At 35.3% G+C, this 19,124-nt stretch overlaps 2 protein-coding genes across 2 annotated transcripts; both read right to left on the bottom strand.

Annotated features, from left to right (window-relative positions):
• Positions 1 to 328: 328 nt before the first annotated feature.
• On the bottom strand, positions 329 to 3,277 carry LOC149948999 (uncharacterized). The gene is made up of 3 exons (XM_090172890.1): positions 3,221 to 3,277; positions 2,882 to 3,162; positions 329 to 2,821 (listed from the first exon to the last, which is right to left on the bottom strand). Exons 1-3 carry the CDS (start codon positions 3,238 to 3,240, stop codon positions 2,772 to 2,774), a joined length of 351 nt encoding a protein of 116 aa, XP_090029016.1. The 5' UTR covers positions 3,241 to 3,277; the 3' UTR covers positions 329 to 2,771.
• Positions 3,278 to 3,586: 309 nt separating this feature from the next.
• Positions 3,587 to 4,416, bottom strand: LOC149948998 (uncharacterized). The gene is made up of 5 exons (XM_090171197.1): positions 4,305 to 4,416; positions 4,042 to 4,251; positions 3,879 to 3,989; positions 3,644 to 3,799; positions 3,587 to 3,597 (listed from the first exon to the last, which is right to left on the bottom strand). The coding sequence occupies exons 1-5, from the start codon at positions 4,414 to 4,416 to the stop codon at positions 3,587 to 3,589; spliced, it is 600 nt and encodes a 199-aa protein (XP_090027323.1).
• Between the last annotated feature and the right edge of the window lie 14,708 nt (positions 4,417 to 19,124).

Below are 19,124 nucleotides of genomic sequence, written 5' to 3'. Positions count from 1 at the left end.
ATATAAAAAGAGGGACTCGTTTAAATGGAAATATTTTTAAACTTCATTTTAATATCATTAGCGTGTAAGTGGTCCGTGTACCCAAAATTGAACCGCAAGTTCAGATATGCAAATACATCGAAAATACTATAAAAGCATCTTAACTCTACTTTTAATACTAAGTTACGTTTAAAAAGAACCTTTCGTAAACATGAATTCATCCAATTGTTAAACATAGATTCCAGATTAGATGGTGTATGTATGATGGGTAAGACTCTTGTCAGAAAGGTGAATTCTGCTTTTAATACGTTAAAATACATTTCGACTATACAAATATAGTTTTCGCACTTTAAATTTAAATATAGACTATTTTACCATTCTCGAGTATATTGCATATTGAAATTGTTACGCATACAGGGTTACCATTTAATTTTGGAATAGATCACCAAGCTAAAAATATAAAAATTGATAAAAACTTACATGGCTACGTCCTCATCCGAGAACAGCGGAGATGGATTTCTAGTGGACTTGGTTGGATACAAAAAAGACCAGAGTTGTGATGTCTTAGGGACCAAATCCCTGGGTTTTTATACCCAAAAGGACCCCCCCCCATACACACTTTGAGGGGCACCCCCATACGTATGGGCCATTTGGGATGTAAAAACAAAAATCTATGAGAATCCCTCGTAGTTTAAACTGAAATAGTTAAGAGGTTCTATTCCCACTACTAGTTTATGGGCCTCCATAAAATTCTACGCGCAAAAAAAACATTTTTGGTGGGACCACTCGTTTGTTATAACCATTTTAGCGCTAAGAATCCACACCTGATGTAAAAAGTTGGGGGCCACTTTTTCAATTTATTCGCCATGGTCTCTACAAATCATAGAATGTCGTAGAATAATAAACCGTTTTTATAATACACTCGGCTCTTTTTTTCGTTAAGATAATCGATAATTTTATCATCTGACATTTCCTCGGCCTCCGTGTAATGGAGAGATTCACTCGCATCACAATCACACGCCAGATCCGAATCTTCTTTCATTGTATTACACGATAAATGTGTCATTAAATGTTGTTTGAAACCTCTCACGGACCGGTATATTTCCGCGCATATCCAGCATTTCTTCGGTACTCTAAGCGGAGACATCTTCCTCTTTCCCAAAGCGGCTGGCTTATGAAAACCACAACGCATCTACGTAATCTTTACGTTTCATGGTGTAGATTACGTCATCTTTAGTGAGTCATTTTTATAGATTACGTCATTTTGGGGTTTAGACCCAGAAATATTATTCCGTAGCTCAAAGAGAATCGGGATGGCTAGTCACGAGGATCTCACCACCGTAACCGGTCGGCTAGAAACGTTCAAGCAATGGGACAACGTACACGTGAACAAGGAAGACTTGGCCCACGCAGGACTTTTCGCCGTAGACTCGGACGGCATAGTCGAATGCTACCTCTGCCACGGACAGTTAGGGAGTTGGGAATCCGGCGACGTACCCCAAACGGATCACGACAAATTTTATCCCAACTGTCCGTCACCCGCCGCTTTGGAGGGCCAAGATATCCCGCCATCCGAAAAATACATCTCCGGCGGAACCACAACCACCCCCGAGGGACCCGGCGACAACGTAACTCTTACCATCAAACGCCTCGAGGTAGAACATTTAATGAAAATGCTCGTAAAAACGCTAATTTCAGATGGTTCGTTTCAACCCTTTGAGTGAACTTTGGTATATACCCTACGAAGATCGACGTAATTACCATGATATAAATAAAATGCATTTCCAAAGACGTATTTTCAATGTAAATCGTATTATACAGCCTGTACTCGAAAAATATATAAATAAAACCTTATAATTTGTATACACTCTGCTCTTTTTTTCCAAAACACTTTTACCGATGACCGCCCGCTATTTTACGCTACCCTTAGGGGGCCGAAAGTGTTTGTCGGCGAAAACCAACTCGAATTGTGCCCGACATTAACTATGACGGATCGGCTGTTTGCATAACATCGTGTCACCGCCATAGGGGCAGATAACCTATTGACCTAAAATGGGTTAACACCTGGGTTTTATGGGTTATAACATCGTAAATCAAACTCGTAAATCAGCTAACCTTTTGACCTAAAATGGGGTGCCTCCAGCTATTAACTATGACGGGTAGGCTGTTTGCATAACATCGTGTCACCACCATAGGGGCAGATAACCTATTGACCTAACATCGTAAATCAACCTCGTAAATCAGCTAACCTATTGACCTGCCGAATATTGCCGCAAAATGGGGGCCCTACAGGGGCCTGTTTCACCCTATTTATTGTCCACACCGCCATAGGGGCAGATAACCTATTGACCCACAATGGGGGGTTAAGTTTTATAAGGGTAACATCGTAAATCAGCTAACCTTTTGACCTAACCTTTTGACCTGCCGAAAATGTACGCAAAATGGGGGCCCCTACAGGGGCCCGTTTCACCCCCGTTTCCCCCGCCCGCAGGTGCCCCCTTATCGGTAGACGCACTCCCTTATCTCTCATAAATACAAGCATTCATTATAATTTTTCAATATCTTTATGACCGTGCGCTAATGTACGAACCCCGCAGGGTAGAATGTATCTCTTATCATCATTTGGTGATAAACAAAGTTTTCTAGTATTTAAAGTAAATAGTTCATGCTTGAAACTAGCTATACGCATCATCTCGGCTGACATAGTTTCTTGATTAAAAAGACAACGTTCATAGTCTTCGTGGCGGATGACGTTTCTAATAACGTTCATGGCAACGCCCTTACAAACCTTTTTATGGTTTAAAATTGACATCATCCGTCTTAATGTTGTACGTTAAACTGTCTGTAAATATTTTATATATTAGTACTATTTAAATAAAAAATGCATATTAAATTAAATTACCAGTGTCTGTAAATAATAGTGATGCTTTGTTCCCGTACGTATTTTTTATGAATCCATAATGGAACCGATACATGAGGTCCTTGGATAAATCTAGAATGGTGAATCCGGTAAATATAGGCCGGTTAAGAACAATTTTAGCTCTCTTCTTATGAGCGCCGGCTAACTCTTCATTAAAGATGGTAAAGTGTTCAAACTGCGGGGAGCTTGTAACTTTTAACATTCTTTCTGGTTTATGAATCAACTCGAAATTTATATGCTTCCGTAAATTTTCCATTGTTTTTCTAAAGAATTAAATGAAGTAAGGGAAAAAACAGCAATAAATTATTTAAATTGATTTACCCGAAAACAGAGTTAACCATTAGTTTCCAGAAATTCTTTTCAAATGAACTCTTGGATAATTTCCTCTGTTCAGTGTTGAATCTAACATATTTTTCTAACCATTTTCCTTGAGTGAAGGTTAGAGCTCGATGAACCTTGGTTATTTTCAAACCTAATTCTACATAATATTTTAAATTGCGGTAATGTACTATGTATTTCTCTTTATTATTTAAATTAGGAAGAAGTTTTGGTAGACTTTGATTCTCCTTAATATTTAATTTTCCTAAGAGATCTTTGGAGTATGGAGATAGCATATCATGTGTAATAACTTTAGATTCCGCCGCTACTGGGAGATCGTTATGTAAGTCATGCAACTCTGGAGGATATTCAAGATCCACCTGCAAAGGAAACAATTCTTTAAAAATATAATTCAATAATTAGAACACTTGTTATTTACCTCTAAAATGTATCCGTTTTCAACGTTATTGGGAATACTCAGAATATTTTCACAGAGTGTTTGCAAATCATCCTCCTGAACCCACTGGAAGTCGCCTAGCGGTAGTGGTTCACACATAACAGCACCGTACAAATTATTAGCATCTTCAATTAAGTTAAATTAAGTTAATTAATATAATTAAAATTAAAATAATTAAAATATTTTTTTTTAAATGTAAATTACCTAAATAGCATATATAACTGCTCTCTTTAGACGAATCATATGTGTCGGCCATATATTTGTTATTCGCTTCAGAATAACGAGTTGAGATCATTGAAACACCGCCTCGAATCCCTAAAAATTCAATGTAAATACAATAATATTTAAAATATCATAAAAGCGTTACCCTTTTCAATAAATAAGTGTTGATCTATATCAAGTATGAGATCGAGGCGAACATCGGTCATCTTCAAAGCTGCTTGCCAGGCTAAACCTGGTGCGGTGTAAACGTGAGCGGGATCTAGTTTATAATGAGTTATAGATAATGTTCTAAAATTTTCAAAAACGTCGGCTAAGAGCAACGCATCGCTTTTCACATAGAGGTCGGTGTATTCTCCTACGAAAACCGAGTTTAAGAGATTTGAAATATTTATACTATTGTAATTTTACCTAATGTTTGAATATTAAACGCTGTCCAAACATTTTGGGCGTGTAAATAATCAGATTCTAAAATATTTTGATTTTTCAATGAACTGAAAAACGCTTCTCTAGGTGGCAGCATCGTCTCGTCAAATTTCTTTTCATCGTCCATATACTCGTACGGGTAGACCCCCTTCCGCAAAAGCAGTTGAACTTTATCACTTTCAAAATATTTCTTAACAATCTGGAATTTACTGGCTCCTTCCAAAACGAGATTAGATACTAGAGCATCGAGGCTATCACTTAGAAATCGATAAGAGTCTAAAAACCGAAATCTCCCTAAAAACAATAAAATTAATGTTAAGGTTAAATTCACAATAAAATATATTTACCTAGTTTCAGAGAAATATAATTTTCGCTAGTGGAAGGAATACAGTCGAGTGTCTGTTCCTTAAAATGACCAATCTCCTGACATATGAGATGTAAATCGTATCTATGCAGATTTATTATTGTTAGGTTTATTTCCTGGTTAATTATTTTACTAAATTTACCTGCTAAGGTTATGAAGGAAAACAGGGATAAATTCTGGAACTTTCTTTTGAAGATTACAGAGGTTATGCGCTGGTCCCCTGTATTTCCCAGTGAAATGACAATGATCGCGAACCGCGGGCATATTTCCCTGGTTAAGCTGCTTCTGACAAATGTAGCAATGTGTAGCAGCTTGAAACTGTTCCTCCTCCACCGGGGTAATAATCATTGGTACATTTGTCTCAATGAGTTCCATCAACTCCTTTTCTAATTCCAAAATAGACTCCAGAAATCTTCGAGTTGCATCTTGACCTCGATAGCAATCGGTTCGAACAGGTACACCTATTAGTATCCTATTATAATTTATCTGTTAAACTTACCGTTAGGTCCTACAAGTACCCAAGAATACGCACAACTGATATGCATGTTTACTTTGCTGGTATTTGTATCGGGATCTAGATCACATCCTTGAACTCTCGGTAGGATTGCTTCAAAATCGGCGTAAAATACATACTGCACCTAATTATTTAATTTCATTAAGAGTTAAATTAAATAATTTTTATTTTTACCTTTTCTGTCCACTCATATTTATCAAAATAAAGCGTCTTCTTCTTGGTAGGGAAAACTGTTTTTTGGACGCCGTGGGTGGCGCATTCTTCGATATGTGCATCACGTCGCTGTTCAGCGTTGTTTCCACTGAATCGGTGAAGACACATTCTAATAAAGAAAATAATTAGTAGATTGCAAACTAATATATTGGAAACTAAATTACCTGCAATAATAACTTGTACTTCTGTGTTTTGTTAGATGCTGTAACAGTTTTCCTAGGTCTCGTATAAGACAGTAATGTCTATTCCCATCGTCAATATCTTTAGTTTCATCCGTGATGTATAGCAAATCAACCTCCCTTTCCTTACCACACTTGTTAGCGCTTACGTAAAGGGGGAATATATCTCCCGAGAAGCCAAACACAGATATTGATAAATTATTCATTAATTCAAATTTTTTAAGTTCCGTAGCGTTTAATTTGAAAGGAAAAGATATATCACTGGTATCAAGTTCGTTTTCATAAGGTGTATATTTGGAAACCCTGTTAGCGTGATGAAGCATAGAAACTGGGTGAAGTTTAGCGAGAATTGACCAGAGAAAACATTTATCGTCATTTTCGTTTCTAATATTAAGAATCGCACGACGTTGAGATAGTTTTTCAGGTAGTTCCATATACGATGACCCTCGCAACGGTTGGTAAGATGCTACATTTAATTCTACATACAGAACACGGTCAATTACCCAACCCGATCCTATCAAAAATATAATGTTTTAGTTCAAAATTAAACTTATAAATTTTAGTACATACCTGTCGCTTCAAAGTTTTCCGCTGCTGACTGTATTGTTTCAATGCAGTCATTCAGCTGGTTTTCAATGACGTCGAGCGTTAATGTTGTTTGCATAGTGCTCCGGAAATAGGGTCGTACTTCCGCTCTTTTTTCCGCACCTCCTAATGGTCACATATAAACAGATCTTACGAGTAGGAACCATTTAATTCCACGTTTACTGGCGAGTCTTTCCATTAGAAATTTACTGAAAGCGGCTCGGTAACGTTCAATAAACATCCCCGCATCAATATCATAGTCTTCGGCATTATAACGAATAGATGCTAACGTATCATTCAAGGCCTGGACCATACTTGGAGATGCTGGTGGTGTTTCATCAAGTATTGGTGAGGCGGGAACAGGTGATGGTGTTAGGTTGTTGGGTAAAGCTGATGTAGATGGTTGGATAGATTCCAGTTGAATGTCTTGAAGCAGACTAGGTGATGGTGTACGGGAAGATGCTGGCGAACGTTGCATTGGTGATGGTGTGTGAGACAGGTCCATGGGTGCGGAAGGGCCGGGTGCGTTCAAGTCATGAGTTCGTTGATGGCTCTTAAAATGCTCTAATCTAGCAACATTCTTACCACATACTTCACAGATAAACTTATGTCTATCACCGTGTACTTCTCTAACATGCCGATTTAAATTTGATTTGATAGAAAAACTTTTCGCACACGTAGGACATGTATACTGAGCTTTAGACATATTGAATATAGCTACCGCAGTTAACTGTGGAATGACCTCCCACAACGCTATACAACCCCTTTTATAGTATATTCAAGTATCATTTGAGAACGATACGTTTCTCATACTTAAAATATTCGTTTTAAGAAATACTTGTGAGATAGATTCAAGTGCCAAGCATATTTAAGTACCACTTACGTGATAATGTTATTAAAATGAAGTTTAAAAATATTTCCATTCTACTTTAACAACGAATATTCCATGACGTCAAAACACTCTTAAATTCAAATTAACCGCGTCCCCGAGGTAATCAACGCACGCGCGCCGCCTAGGTTATCACTTTTTACATCATTTCAACTTATTCCGTACGATAAAACGCGATAAGATATGCGTTCAAGTATCTTTCGAGATAAGCGTAGATAAATGAACAAGTTGGCCTGGACACAATATGTTGATATACGGGAAAACAAATCGTCGCGAGAAATATCATAAATACATTGACTTTTCGACGATTTTACCCCCATTTCACCCCTTAAATCCCGGATCCCGAAGATCCCGACGATCCCGATCCCGGGAGTGGCGTCAGACCCTCACTTTCCTTCTACTCAAAATATTTATCAAAAAATCAATACGGTTTTAGAAAAGGTCTATTTTTGAGCTAACAAAAATGCTATATAAAACTATTGATCAAAATGTAAAATCTATTGGCGTGTTTTTGGACTTAAAAAAGACATTCGATACTGTCTCCCACCCTATATTAATACAGAAATTAGAAAAAGCTGGTATACGTGGAATTGTATTAGATTGGTTTAGAAGTTATTTACTCGAGAGATATACAATAGTTAAAATAAATAATACCATAAGTAACTCACTAGTAATGAAATTTGGTATACCTCAAGGTACATTTATGGGCCCGATATTGTTTTTAATATACATAAATAATTTATGTAACATCGAAATTGATGAGAAACTCGTATCGTTTGCGGATGATACTGCGGAAGTAGTTGGGCAGAAGTTTTTTCCAAGACACAAAGAGCTCTAAATATAGTTTATATGAAACTTAAGGAAAATTTATTAACATTGAACATAAATAAAACTAATTACATTTGTTTCTCCTCGAGAACGACTATAGATTTGTTACATGAATTTAAAATTCACGAAGATAATAATTGTAGAAACTGCACTGCAAAATGTTTAAAGTTAGAAAGAGTTAATAAACTAAAATATCTGGGGGTAATAATAGACAGTAATCTAAAGTGGAATGTACATGTGACCTATATCACTAACAAAATTCGACTATGTATAAATTCCGTGAAATTAAAAACTTTCTAGAAATACCGTGGTTAAAAACAGTATATTACGCCCTAATTCAATCAATTATATCATACGGAATAATCGGCTGGGGTGGTACTTATGATACTACAATCGTACCATTAGAAATATTACAAAGAAAAATTCTACGCATATGTACGAAATTATTATTACCCAAATCAATTACTATATGATGAATTTAAAGTTTTTCTGCTAAAGAAATTTTATTATACACTTTCAAACACAAACAACTTATCGACTTGACTAAAACTTACGACAACAGATATGTAGAAGTAGGAAATTTATTTACGCCAAGATCCTATAAAACGATCGGTCAAAAACATGCTCGCTATCTAGGCCCTAAAATATACCGGGTCTTTTTTTTTGCTCGGAAAAGTGGTTTTTTTTCAAAAACTATTTATAGTACCGATTTCAAATTTGGAAGGTCAATTCTCTATACCGGGGGACATCAGTTTGAGAAATTTGAGCGTTTTCGGTAATGTTTTTCACCAATTTTGAAAAATTATTTTTCGACCACTAGGTGCGAGATAAAAAATTTCTATTATAAAGTTGTAGGCCGTCATCGAAAACCCTTAAAAATTGTTCACTCGACGAAAAACAATTTATTTATCAGTGAAAATTCGAGCTTGAAAAATTTACAAGTTGGTGAAGCCAAATTACGATTGTTTGAAACGATAATTGAAAAGGGAACAAGTCTAATACAAACGTAGTAGAGTTTTCACACTTGAAAAAATGTACACGTTTGGTTTTTAAATGCAGATATTTTATTCACATAAATTTTTACAAAACATTTTCAATAATATCACCATTGGCTGCAACACAGGTTTGTGCGCGGACAATTAAGTTCTCAAACGCTTTCTCTACCATTTCTGGTGTGACGTCTCGGCAAGCACTGATTATTCGTCTAATGAGTTCCTCCCTAGTTTCAATGGGCGTGGCGTATACCTTTGCTTTAACGAATCCCCAGAGAAAATAATCCAGCGGTGTTAGGTCAGGTGACCTTGCTGGCCAATGCACTGGACCATTTCTCCCTATCCACCTTTCAAGAAACTCGTTGTTGAGGTGCTCAGTTACTTGCCGGGAAAAATGCGGAGGGGCGCCATCTTGCTGAAACCACAACTGACGTCTTTCAGCCAATGGAAGGTCGTCGATTGCGTCACTCAGTTCGTTCTGTAGAAAATGTAAATACCTTTGGCCGTTGAGGTTCGTCGGCAGGAAAAAGGGACCAATCAAACGGTTTCCAACAAGTCCAACCCAAACATTGACCCGTTCAAATTGAACCTGGTGATGATATTCAAAACCCCAATGTGGGTTGATGTCAGACCAAAGATGGCTGTTTTGATGATTAAAGGGCCCATCTCTAGAAAATGACGCTTCGTCGGAGAACAAAACATGGCGCAAAAATTGTCTATCTTCTTGGACAGCATTTAGTAACCAGTTGCTAAATTCATAACGTCTTTGATGGTCTCCGTCAATTAGTCCTTGGTGGAGCGTAGCTCTGTATAGGTGATAGCGATTCTTACGAAGAATTTTCCACACACGATTTGCAGAACAACCCAAATCAGCAGCGGCGTCAGCGCAACTGTGACGAGGATATGCCACAAAGTACGCGAGTACATTGTTCTCGAAGTCTAAATCCGGTTGACCCAATCCGCGAAACCTAGGTTGCAAGTTACCAAATTGATTGAAATCGTGAATTGCTCGTCTTACTGTATTTACAGATGGTGCTCCATTTGGATGTCTTTCTGCGAAGATTTCAGTCACTCTTCTAAGGTTTTGCGCTGCTTCTCCATAGTAAATGGCAACTATCTCGGTACGCTCAGCTACTGAATAACGAGGCATTGTTCGAAATATTATCAAACACTGATAATAATCTCCCAAAGTTTTCCTTTAAATACCCAATGCATGTTTAGGATTGACCTATAGCCTCGTGTTTTTTTAAATCCGGTCGTTTTTTTAACCAAAGTTTCAACTGGATTAGGTAATTCGGTTTCAATTATCGTTTCAAACAATCGTAATTTGGCTTCACCAACTTGTAAATTTTTCAAGCTCGAATTTTCACTGATAAATAAATTGTTTTTCGTCGAGTGAACAATTTTTAAGGGTTTTCGATGACGGCCTACAACTTTATAATAGAATTTTTTTATCTCGCACCTAGTGGTCGAAAAATAATTTTTCAAAATTGGTGAAAAACATTACCGAAAACGCTCAAATTTCTCAAACTGATGTCCCCCGGTATAGAGAATTGACCTTCCAAATTTGAAATCGGTACTATAAATAGTTTTTGAAAAAAAAACACTTTTCCGAGCAAAAAAAAAGACCCTGTATATAAGGCAAAAAGTTTTGATAAAGTGTAACAAAAGATGATAAATTTGACTATTGAATAAACGGGCTGTATTCAATTGATTGCTATTCCAACATTTTTAAATTTTCATGGTTACCTTCTCTGGTTTTATTTAAGAAAATAAGATGTTAATTAGTTGCAGATTGTTAAAATGTTAAGGTGTTGGTAGCACGAAAAATCTTTAGCGATAAAAACGAATGAATGCCCTAGACGTTCTCTTTAAAAAAATTTCATTGTCGAAACAAATTTCAAGTCTAAGTGTACTAGTAAGTGTCACACTTATTTGTTATTTCAGGTCATACGTTGTAAGCATCGCGTATTACTCCGATAAGGTGTAAAGTTAATCTAACAATGCCTCACGTACATATATCGGTTACGTATACATTAAACTATTATAACGGAAATGTAATGTTTTACCCTTTGGGGATTTTCATGTACACTGTTTGAAAATGTATTAAAAAACATTTATTAGTTTTTGAATAAATCTTGGGGTTTTTTCATGTCATTACATTTATTAGTTTGAATAAATCTTGGTAATATTTTAAATAATTTTATATCCCTATTACAAATTGCATATCAAATAATTGTTATTAATTTTTTTTATTTTCATGTAATAACATTTTCTTGCCATTACACATCACATGGGATAATATTTTTTCACAGAAATCAACACCTAAAAATGTGTTATTAATGATTGTAGAAGTGATATCGGAATAACTTAAATTATTAGCTGCATTTAGGAAATTAAGTTCCACTCGTTCATCCCACGTTAACATTAAACAATCGTGTTGGATTTGGGATGGATGATCAATTTCGCAACCGTTACACTTTTTTCATATCCACACTTGTTTAAGTTCAAATTCCGATAGTGTAATACCAGAATCACCGTCAACCCGCCCGAGACGTATCGAGCAATCGGGGGTAACAGCGACCGCCTTTATCGGGGAAATTAGGAAAACTTTCATCCCTTCCCTGAAAACAAACACCAAGATATAAACACATTTCATTTATATTAGCTTAACCATACTCGCATTTTTAGTTGTGTTGCACCACCGTTCGTGAAGTCGCAAATAGATTTTATAGTTCGCGTCTGGGGTTTTAATCATTTTCTTTGAAGGTTCTTTGTGGCTTTTATACCCGGAATGTGTCGACCTTTGAGTCTTTCAGATCTAATGAAAGTCATATGTCGAAATGTTGGACTGACGTTTGATACGTGTCTTTTAGATTTACTTATCATTGTGCTATTAAAATAGTTTAGGTAACGTTACTGCAATTGCAATAATGTGGTAGTCGTACACCTTCTCAGAGGGTTATATACGAAAAAAGTGTAACGGTTGCGAAATTGATCATCCATCCCAAATCCAACACGATTGTTTAATGTTAACGTGGGATGAACGAGTGGAACTTAATTTCCTAAATGCAGCTAATAATTTAAGTTATTCCGATATCACTTCTACAATCATTAATAACACATTTTTAGGTGTTGATTTCTGTGAAAAAATATTATCCCATATGATGTGTAATGGCAAGAAAATGTTATTACATGAAAATAAAAAAATTAATAACAATTATTTGATATGCAATTTGTAATAGGGATATAAAATTGTTTAAAATATTACCAAGATTTATTCAAATTAATAAATGTAATGACATGAAAAAACCCCAAGATTTATTCAAAAACTAATAAATGTTTCTTAAAACATTTTCAAACAGTGTACATGAAAATCCCCAAAGGGTAAAACATTACATTTCCGTTATAATAGTTTAATGTATACGTAACCGATATATGTACGTGAGGCATTGTTAGATTAACTTTACACCTTATCGGAGTAATACGCGATGCTTACAACGTATGACCTGAAATAACAAATAAGTGTGACACTTACTAGTACACTTAGACTTGAAATTTGTTTCGACAATGAAATTTTTTTAAAGAGAACGTCTAGGGCATTCATTCGTTTTTATCGCTAAAGATTTTTCGTGCAACCAACACCTTAACATTTTAACAATCTGCAACTAATTAACATCTTATTTTCTTAAATAAAACCAGAGAAGGTAACCATGAATATTTAAAAATGTTGGAATAGCAATCAATTGAATACAGCCCGTTTATTCAATAGTCAAATTTATCATCTTTTGTTACACTTTATCAAAACTTTTTGCCTTATAAATATTTTAGGGCCTAGATAGCGAGCATGTTTTTGACCGATCGTTTTATAGGATCTTGGCGTAAATAAATTTCCTACTTCTACATATCTGTTGTCGTAAATTTTAGTCAAGTCGATAAGTTGTTTGTGTTTGAAAGTGTATAATAAAATTTCTTTAGCAGAAAAACTTTAAATTCATCATATAGTAATTGATTTGGGTAATAATAATTTCGTACATATGCGTAGAATTTTTCTTTGTAATATTTCTAATGGTACGATTGTAGTATCATAAGTACCACCCCAGCCGATTATTCCGTATGATATAATTGATTGAATTAGGGCGTAATATACTGTTTTTAACCACGGTATTTCTAGAAAGTTTTTAATTTCACGGAATTTATACATAGTCGAATTTTGTTAGTGATATAGGTCACATGTACATTCCACTTTAGATTACTGTCTATTATTACCCCCAGATATTTTAGTTTATTAACTCTTTCTAACTTTAAACATTTTGCAGTGCAGTTTCTACAATTATTATCTTCGTGAATTTTAAATTCATGTAACAAATCTATAGTCGTTCTCGAGGAGAAACAAATGTAATTAGTTTTATTTATGTTGAATGTTAATAAATTTTCCTTAAGTTTCATATAAACTATATTTAGAGCTCTTTGTGTCTTGGAAAAAACTTCTGCCCAACTGCTTCCGCAGTATCATCCGCAAACGATACGAGTTTCTCATCAATTTCGATGTTACATAAATTATTTATGTATATTAAAAACAATATCGGGCCCATAATTGTACCTTGACGTATACCAAATTTCATTACTAGTGAGTTACTTATGGTATTATTTATTTTAACTATTGTATATCTCGAGTAAATAACTTCTAAACCAATCTAATACAATTCCACGTATACCAGCTTTTTCTAATTTCTGTATTAATATAGGGTGGGAGACAGTATCGAATGTCTTTTTTAAGTCCAAAAACACGCCAATAGATTTTACATTTTGATCAATAGTTTTATATAGCATTTTTGTTAGCTCAAAAATAGACCTTTTCTAAAACCGTATTGATTTTTCGATAAATATTTTGAGCTCTCCAGGAAGTTAATTAACTGATTTTTTATAACTTTTTCAAATATTTTAGAAATGTTACTAAGAAGGGCAATTATATAATAATTTTTTAATGCAATGTTAAATGGTTCTTTTTTAATACGCTTAGCTAATGCATCTCTTTTCCTTATCGATACAATTATTGAATTTGTTATCCAAGGTTTTATTTTTTTTTATGAGAGAAAGAAATATGACGTTAGATCAATATGTTTTTTTTTAATACATCAACAAATAGTTTCGAGTCTTCATTAGGGTCGTTTTCTTCAAAAACTGAGTTCCACGTTTCTTTTCCGATATTTTTGGTTAAAATTTCATAATCAATTTCGATAACTTCTTTTGAATTATTCAGTTTATTTGTTTCGCGTATGTTAGGGACACTAATATAAATTGGGTAGTCGTCTGTAATATTAACTATATGAGTAGTGGATAACACTTCATTTTTTACGTTTTGCTTAATGAAAAAGTGGTCAATACTCGTTTTAGTAGTGGAAGTAACTCGAGTAGGGTTATTTATACATGTAAAAAAGCCGTTTTCGTGTAGTACGTTTAGGTACTCAGTAACTATTTTCTCGCGTGGCAATAAAAGATCTATATGTATATCTCCAGCCCAAATTACATTTTCAATATTCGTATAATAAGACAATTTGGAATTCATATCACTAATAAATTCTAGAGCACTGTTACTCGGTAACATCCTATAATCCTGTAAATTTTATTATTAGGTAATTTGACGTCGATACTTTTCATAGTTGCTTCGGCTATCGCAAATACATTCTCAACTAAACTTAAATCATTTATTACGGAAATAACTATAATTTGAAAAGTTTCAGTTAGTATAATTACATCTAATGATATGTTAATTGATTCTAAATAAACAAAAAAGTGGTCAAAGTTTTTTCTCAAACTTCGTATATTTAACTGGAGAACTTTTAAACCATGCGAGGTTAACGAATTTAACGGGGATTCTCCGCTCAACACCTGTTCTAAATAAATCAACAATGGAGATAGTGCGCGGTAATCAGAGGAGCGCTAACGGCGTGGAGAGAGAGATCAGTAATCAGATTCCTTTGTGTCCGACCTGTACTGAACCAACCACATCGCGTTTTATACAAACTAGTTTCGCTTTGTTTTTGTTGTGGAATAATGACTTATAAAGAAAACAAGGACTATGAACTGATTAAACATATAAATAAAGAATTAAAAAAAAATGAATAGTCAACTTGAAATGGATTTGATTGCACAAAGAATGAGATATTTTCAATAAGAGCATAATTCTCACGAAATGCATTTGGAACGACCCCCAAAAACTGGATTCTTAAAGACGATAGACGAGTTAGTGGTTTTTATTGATAGCGTGTTAAATGTTATTAACGATAGTTCCTTTGTGTCAACAACAAATGTTGTAAAATATTAATAAAGTTTGAAATTTAAATCAGAGTTTTTTATTTTAAACATAGAAGGATGTAAGATAATTTAAAAAAGTGATAACAATTTGACAAACATATTTAATTTCAGGTTCAGAGTTGAAAATTATTTTATAACATTGTATTATTCATTTTTGAGTTTTGTAAAAAAAGTTTTATTATCAATTCAAATAAGCAACGCATTGACGGTATAAGTTGGTTTTTTTAGATGTAAAGTAGTTTAATTGTTAAAGAACTAAAACCCAAACATATTAACATCACAGAATGTAAAACGTAGCAGACCGTTAAAAATGTATTATAAATCAAACAAATGTTTCGTGTAATGAAATTGATTTCTTACTATTTTGTATGATCGCTTAAATGTATCGGCTGCGTTTTTTAATTAATTTACTTTTGTATTTAAAAATGTTAAGTTATATTTTAATAGTTATATTTATAATATAGATGAATACAGGAGGACTATAAATCGCTGTTTGACTTGGCCATCTACCACACATTTAAAACCCTTTTACTTGGTAGCGTTATAAATTTACATAATACTATTACATTGTCCATTTGACGTAGGGGATTTGATTGGTCATTGTTTAAATGACGTAATATATTTCAAAAACATTTTCAGTTTATAATTTTTTTATTAGTAAATGTTTTCTTTGTTATTCTACCAATGTAATTCTTGCTTCGTAGGATTAACCTTAAACTCGTAAGTAAGTTATTTCCGCCCGTTATTTCATATGATGCTATTAAATACCATTATTATTAAGTCACTACGCGGGAGATTATAACAAAAAGTGTAACAGTAGTTTTGACGACAAAGTATTTGTTAGGCTTAGCTTTTTACTGCATTATTAACGTTTATTTCAATTTCATGAGCGCGAACCAACCTTTTTTGATTTATGTAAATATTTCGTATAGTGGCAATGTATTCAATATAAATTAAAAAGTTCTTAATACTATTATGTATATTCAATACGCGAACAAAATATTGAAACTTGATAGCGACCTAAAAAATGCATGATTGACAAATGTTATAATGTAATCTTTATGGAAGACCCCTTTCCATAATCGTAAATCAGATGATCACGTGACGCGGCTTTTTGATCGAACCATCTAGGGAAAACGTGTTACACACGCCGAAACGCGAGTTCTTGTAATGCCTAGATATGTAATGCCCCCTTTTAACACATGTTTACGCGAGATGACCCCAATGGATGACAGGATATACAATCTTTACCCCGTTATTCGCGTACTGACTATGTTTAAAAAAACTTGAAATATCCACTCCCTTATTTCTTCCCGCGCGTCGTTATTAAAAGTTAAGTGACGGTTATATATGATACATATGTCATAATAATCAAGTTCAAGCCATCTAGGTACGTAACGATATAGAAATCCGTTAGGAACAACTTGTTTAAAAAGCGTTAAAAAATTGACGTAAATATGGTAAATTTCCTAAAAAAATAACAAATATGGCCACCCTACAGAACCCGTTTGAATGTGCGACATTAAAGATGGCGGCCAAATCACGTAAATTTTCGACGTAATAATTCGATGACATAATTAATAGGTGATTCTCTCGGTATTGTCACTAAAGGTATTTGCGCCGCTCAGTTATTTCTACGCCGAATAACACCTGCTCGTAATCAATCAAACCTGTCACCACTTTAACAATGGAAAACGGGGACCGAGTATAGCGAGCCTGGGAATTCCTTTAAAGGAGTACTGACCCCTTTTCGCGCCAAAACACCAACCAATCAGCGCCATTTTGAATAATTTCGAGTCAGCCAATTAGCGCGCAGTACACGCGCCGCGCCAGCCAATCAGCGCGCAGTATCCGCGTCGCGTAGTAACCACGTGGTATCCGCGCGGCGTAGTTACCACGTGGTCCCCGCGCCAATCAGCGCGCGCGCCACCTGGCGGGAGTAACCTGACACCCGTGGCCACGCCCACAATGTCGCCACCTGCCGGAAGTGACCTAGTTTACACACAGGGGGGAAGGAAGCGGGGACTTCCGGTGCCGACCCCTTTCTACCTGTACATTGAAAAACCCTGATGATGGTAGCACATCCTACTGGGGGACCCTAAGAATTTGTTATTTTCCTATGTTATTTTCCATTGGATTTTTTCCGTTTTAAGTTGTCAAAAACATTTTTGGTTGCCATGGCAAAACGGAAGCCCAGCGTAACTTTTCCCTGTAGCTGTCTTCATCTTACATATAGGTCTAACTATACCCCAAGTTTGAACAAAATCGGTGAGAACCACCTCGGGTCGTCTCCTCGTAAGAGTTGCTATAGAGTTCAGTGCTACGTTCTTTGTTGGTCGATTTTGATCTAATTGTTAGATTACAATCACATCAATTTTGAATTATTCGCTGTGCTTTGCCATGTGGTAAGATATTTTAGTTTATTAAGTTTATGTGCAGATTTTACTGTTACAGAATTATATTTTTCCTTTGACCTAGAAACTGAGTAATTAACGCTTTAGTTTTATTACTTTCGCCCTATTTTGCAAATTTTGAGTTACAAGTTTCGTAACGTACAACTAGATCTGAATTAAAGTTGAGTTACAAGTTTCGTAACGTACAACTAGATCTGAATTAAAGTTGGGTTACAAGTTTCGTAACCATAGATATAGGAAACGTATATAAAGGTCTAGATAAAATATTTCAAAGGGAGTGAATACGGAGGTGACAGCTAGCAGAAACGCGTAATTTCTGCAGGCTATCCTTATAGGGCACTATCTATCGGTAAGAAAGCTCGTGCTATTGTCGCGAGAGCCATTGTCTCCTGCTTAAAAATTATACTAAAGGTCACCAACAGATGGTGTCTAAAGACTACGGCCTGCGGAAAGGTCAAGCACTTAGTACTAAAATGCTAAGAGAGCTCGCGCTCTTGGTCACGTGCCTTCCTCGGCGACTGCTAGGTGTCAATTCCGTATTTTATGTTAGGCTTAGACGCCCCGAAATTTATCTAGACCTTTATATACATTTCTTATATCTATGTTCGTAACGTACAACTAGATCTGAATTAAAGTTTAGTTACAAGTTTCGTAACGTACAACTAGATCTGAATTAAAGTTGAGTTACAAGTTTCGTAACGTACAACTAGATCTGAATTAAAGTTGAGTTACATGTTTCGTAACGTACAACTAGATCTGAATTAAAGTTGAGTTACAAGTTTCGTAACGTACAACTAGATTCGAATTAAAGTTGAGCAGCTTGGAGTTTCAATCCGAGCTTTCTTCGTCGGCCGCTGGTGGAAACCATTCAATCGTTGAATCTTCCTCTTTGATAAACGCTAACGATAGTAATCTAAGACTTAGTGGTTCTGAAAACGGAATTTCCGAAACTGAAGACGGTTTGCCATATATGACTGACGTGTCTAAGCTGAGTAACACCCAAGCTCGCGATATTTTATCCGCTGTGGTGGACGGATCATTTGACGGAAATGTGTTGTCTCTGCAGTGTTCCAACATCAAAGGAGGCAATTTATACGTGCTTTCCACTAATGAAAAGTCGAAAATAACCGACTTGTTTTGTGACAAAATGATGTGGGTATCAAATGGTACGAGACAAGTCAAGCCTTTCAATTTGACTAAGCGATATTACTACATAAACCTTGGAAAGGACGGTGATATTGAAATTGCCAAAAATATTCAAAGATAAATCATAACGTTTACAAATTCGGACGGGACAGTTTTCCCAGTAATCAAGTTCTACAAGGGTGACTTATCGCTTTGGGTGCCTAGAGCACACGGAAATTGCAAGACCGATATGCCTCGACGACCATTTGTCCGTACTATTCCCTCTAGATTGGGAAGTATGAAGAATATGATAAGGACAAACAAGGAAACTCCGCAATCGGCGTATACAAACGCGGAAATTGATGGAAATAAAGAGCTAGACGA

The sequence above is a fragment of the Leiobunum rupestre genome, chromosome 4, assembly GCF_980474605.1.
Source record: "Leiobunum rupestre chromosome 4, qqLeiRupe1.1.hap1, whole genome shotgun sequence".
Taxonomy (NCBI): domain Eukaryota; kingdom Metazoa; phylum Arthropoda; class Arachnida; order Opiliones; family Sclerosomatidae; genus Leiobunum; species Leiobunum rupestre.
Note: the sequence above shows the minus strand (reverse complement) of the source record. Positions and strands in the feature narration are given on the sequence as shown.

Bases quoted from the DNA above. Each gene is read 5' to 3' on its own strand.
- LOC149948999 (XM_090172890.1), bottom strand. From the start codon at position 3,240: ATGGTTAACTCTGTTTTCGG. The intron at 3,163-3,220 runs GTAAATCAATTT...TTAATTCTTTAG, and splicing joins ATGGTTAACTCTGTTTTCGG to AAAAACAATGGAAAATTTAC. The intron at 2,822-2,881 runs GTAATTTAATTT...AAATATTTACAG, and splicing joins ACTATTATTTACAGACACTG to ACAGTTTAACGTACAACATT.
- LOC149948998 (XM_090171197.1), bottom strand. From the start codon at position 4,416: ATGCTGCCACCTAGAGAAGCGTTTTTCAGTTCATTGAAAAATCAAAAT. The intron at 4,252-4,304 runs GTAAAATTACAA...CGGTTTTCGTAG, and splicing joins GTTTAATATTCAAACATTAG to GAGAATACACCGACCTCTAT. The intron at 3,800-3,878 runs GTAATTTACATT...ACTTAATTGAAG, and splicing joins CAGTTATATATGCTATTTAG to ATGCTAATAATTTGTACGGT.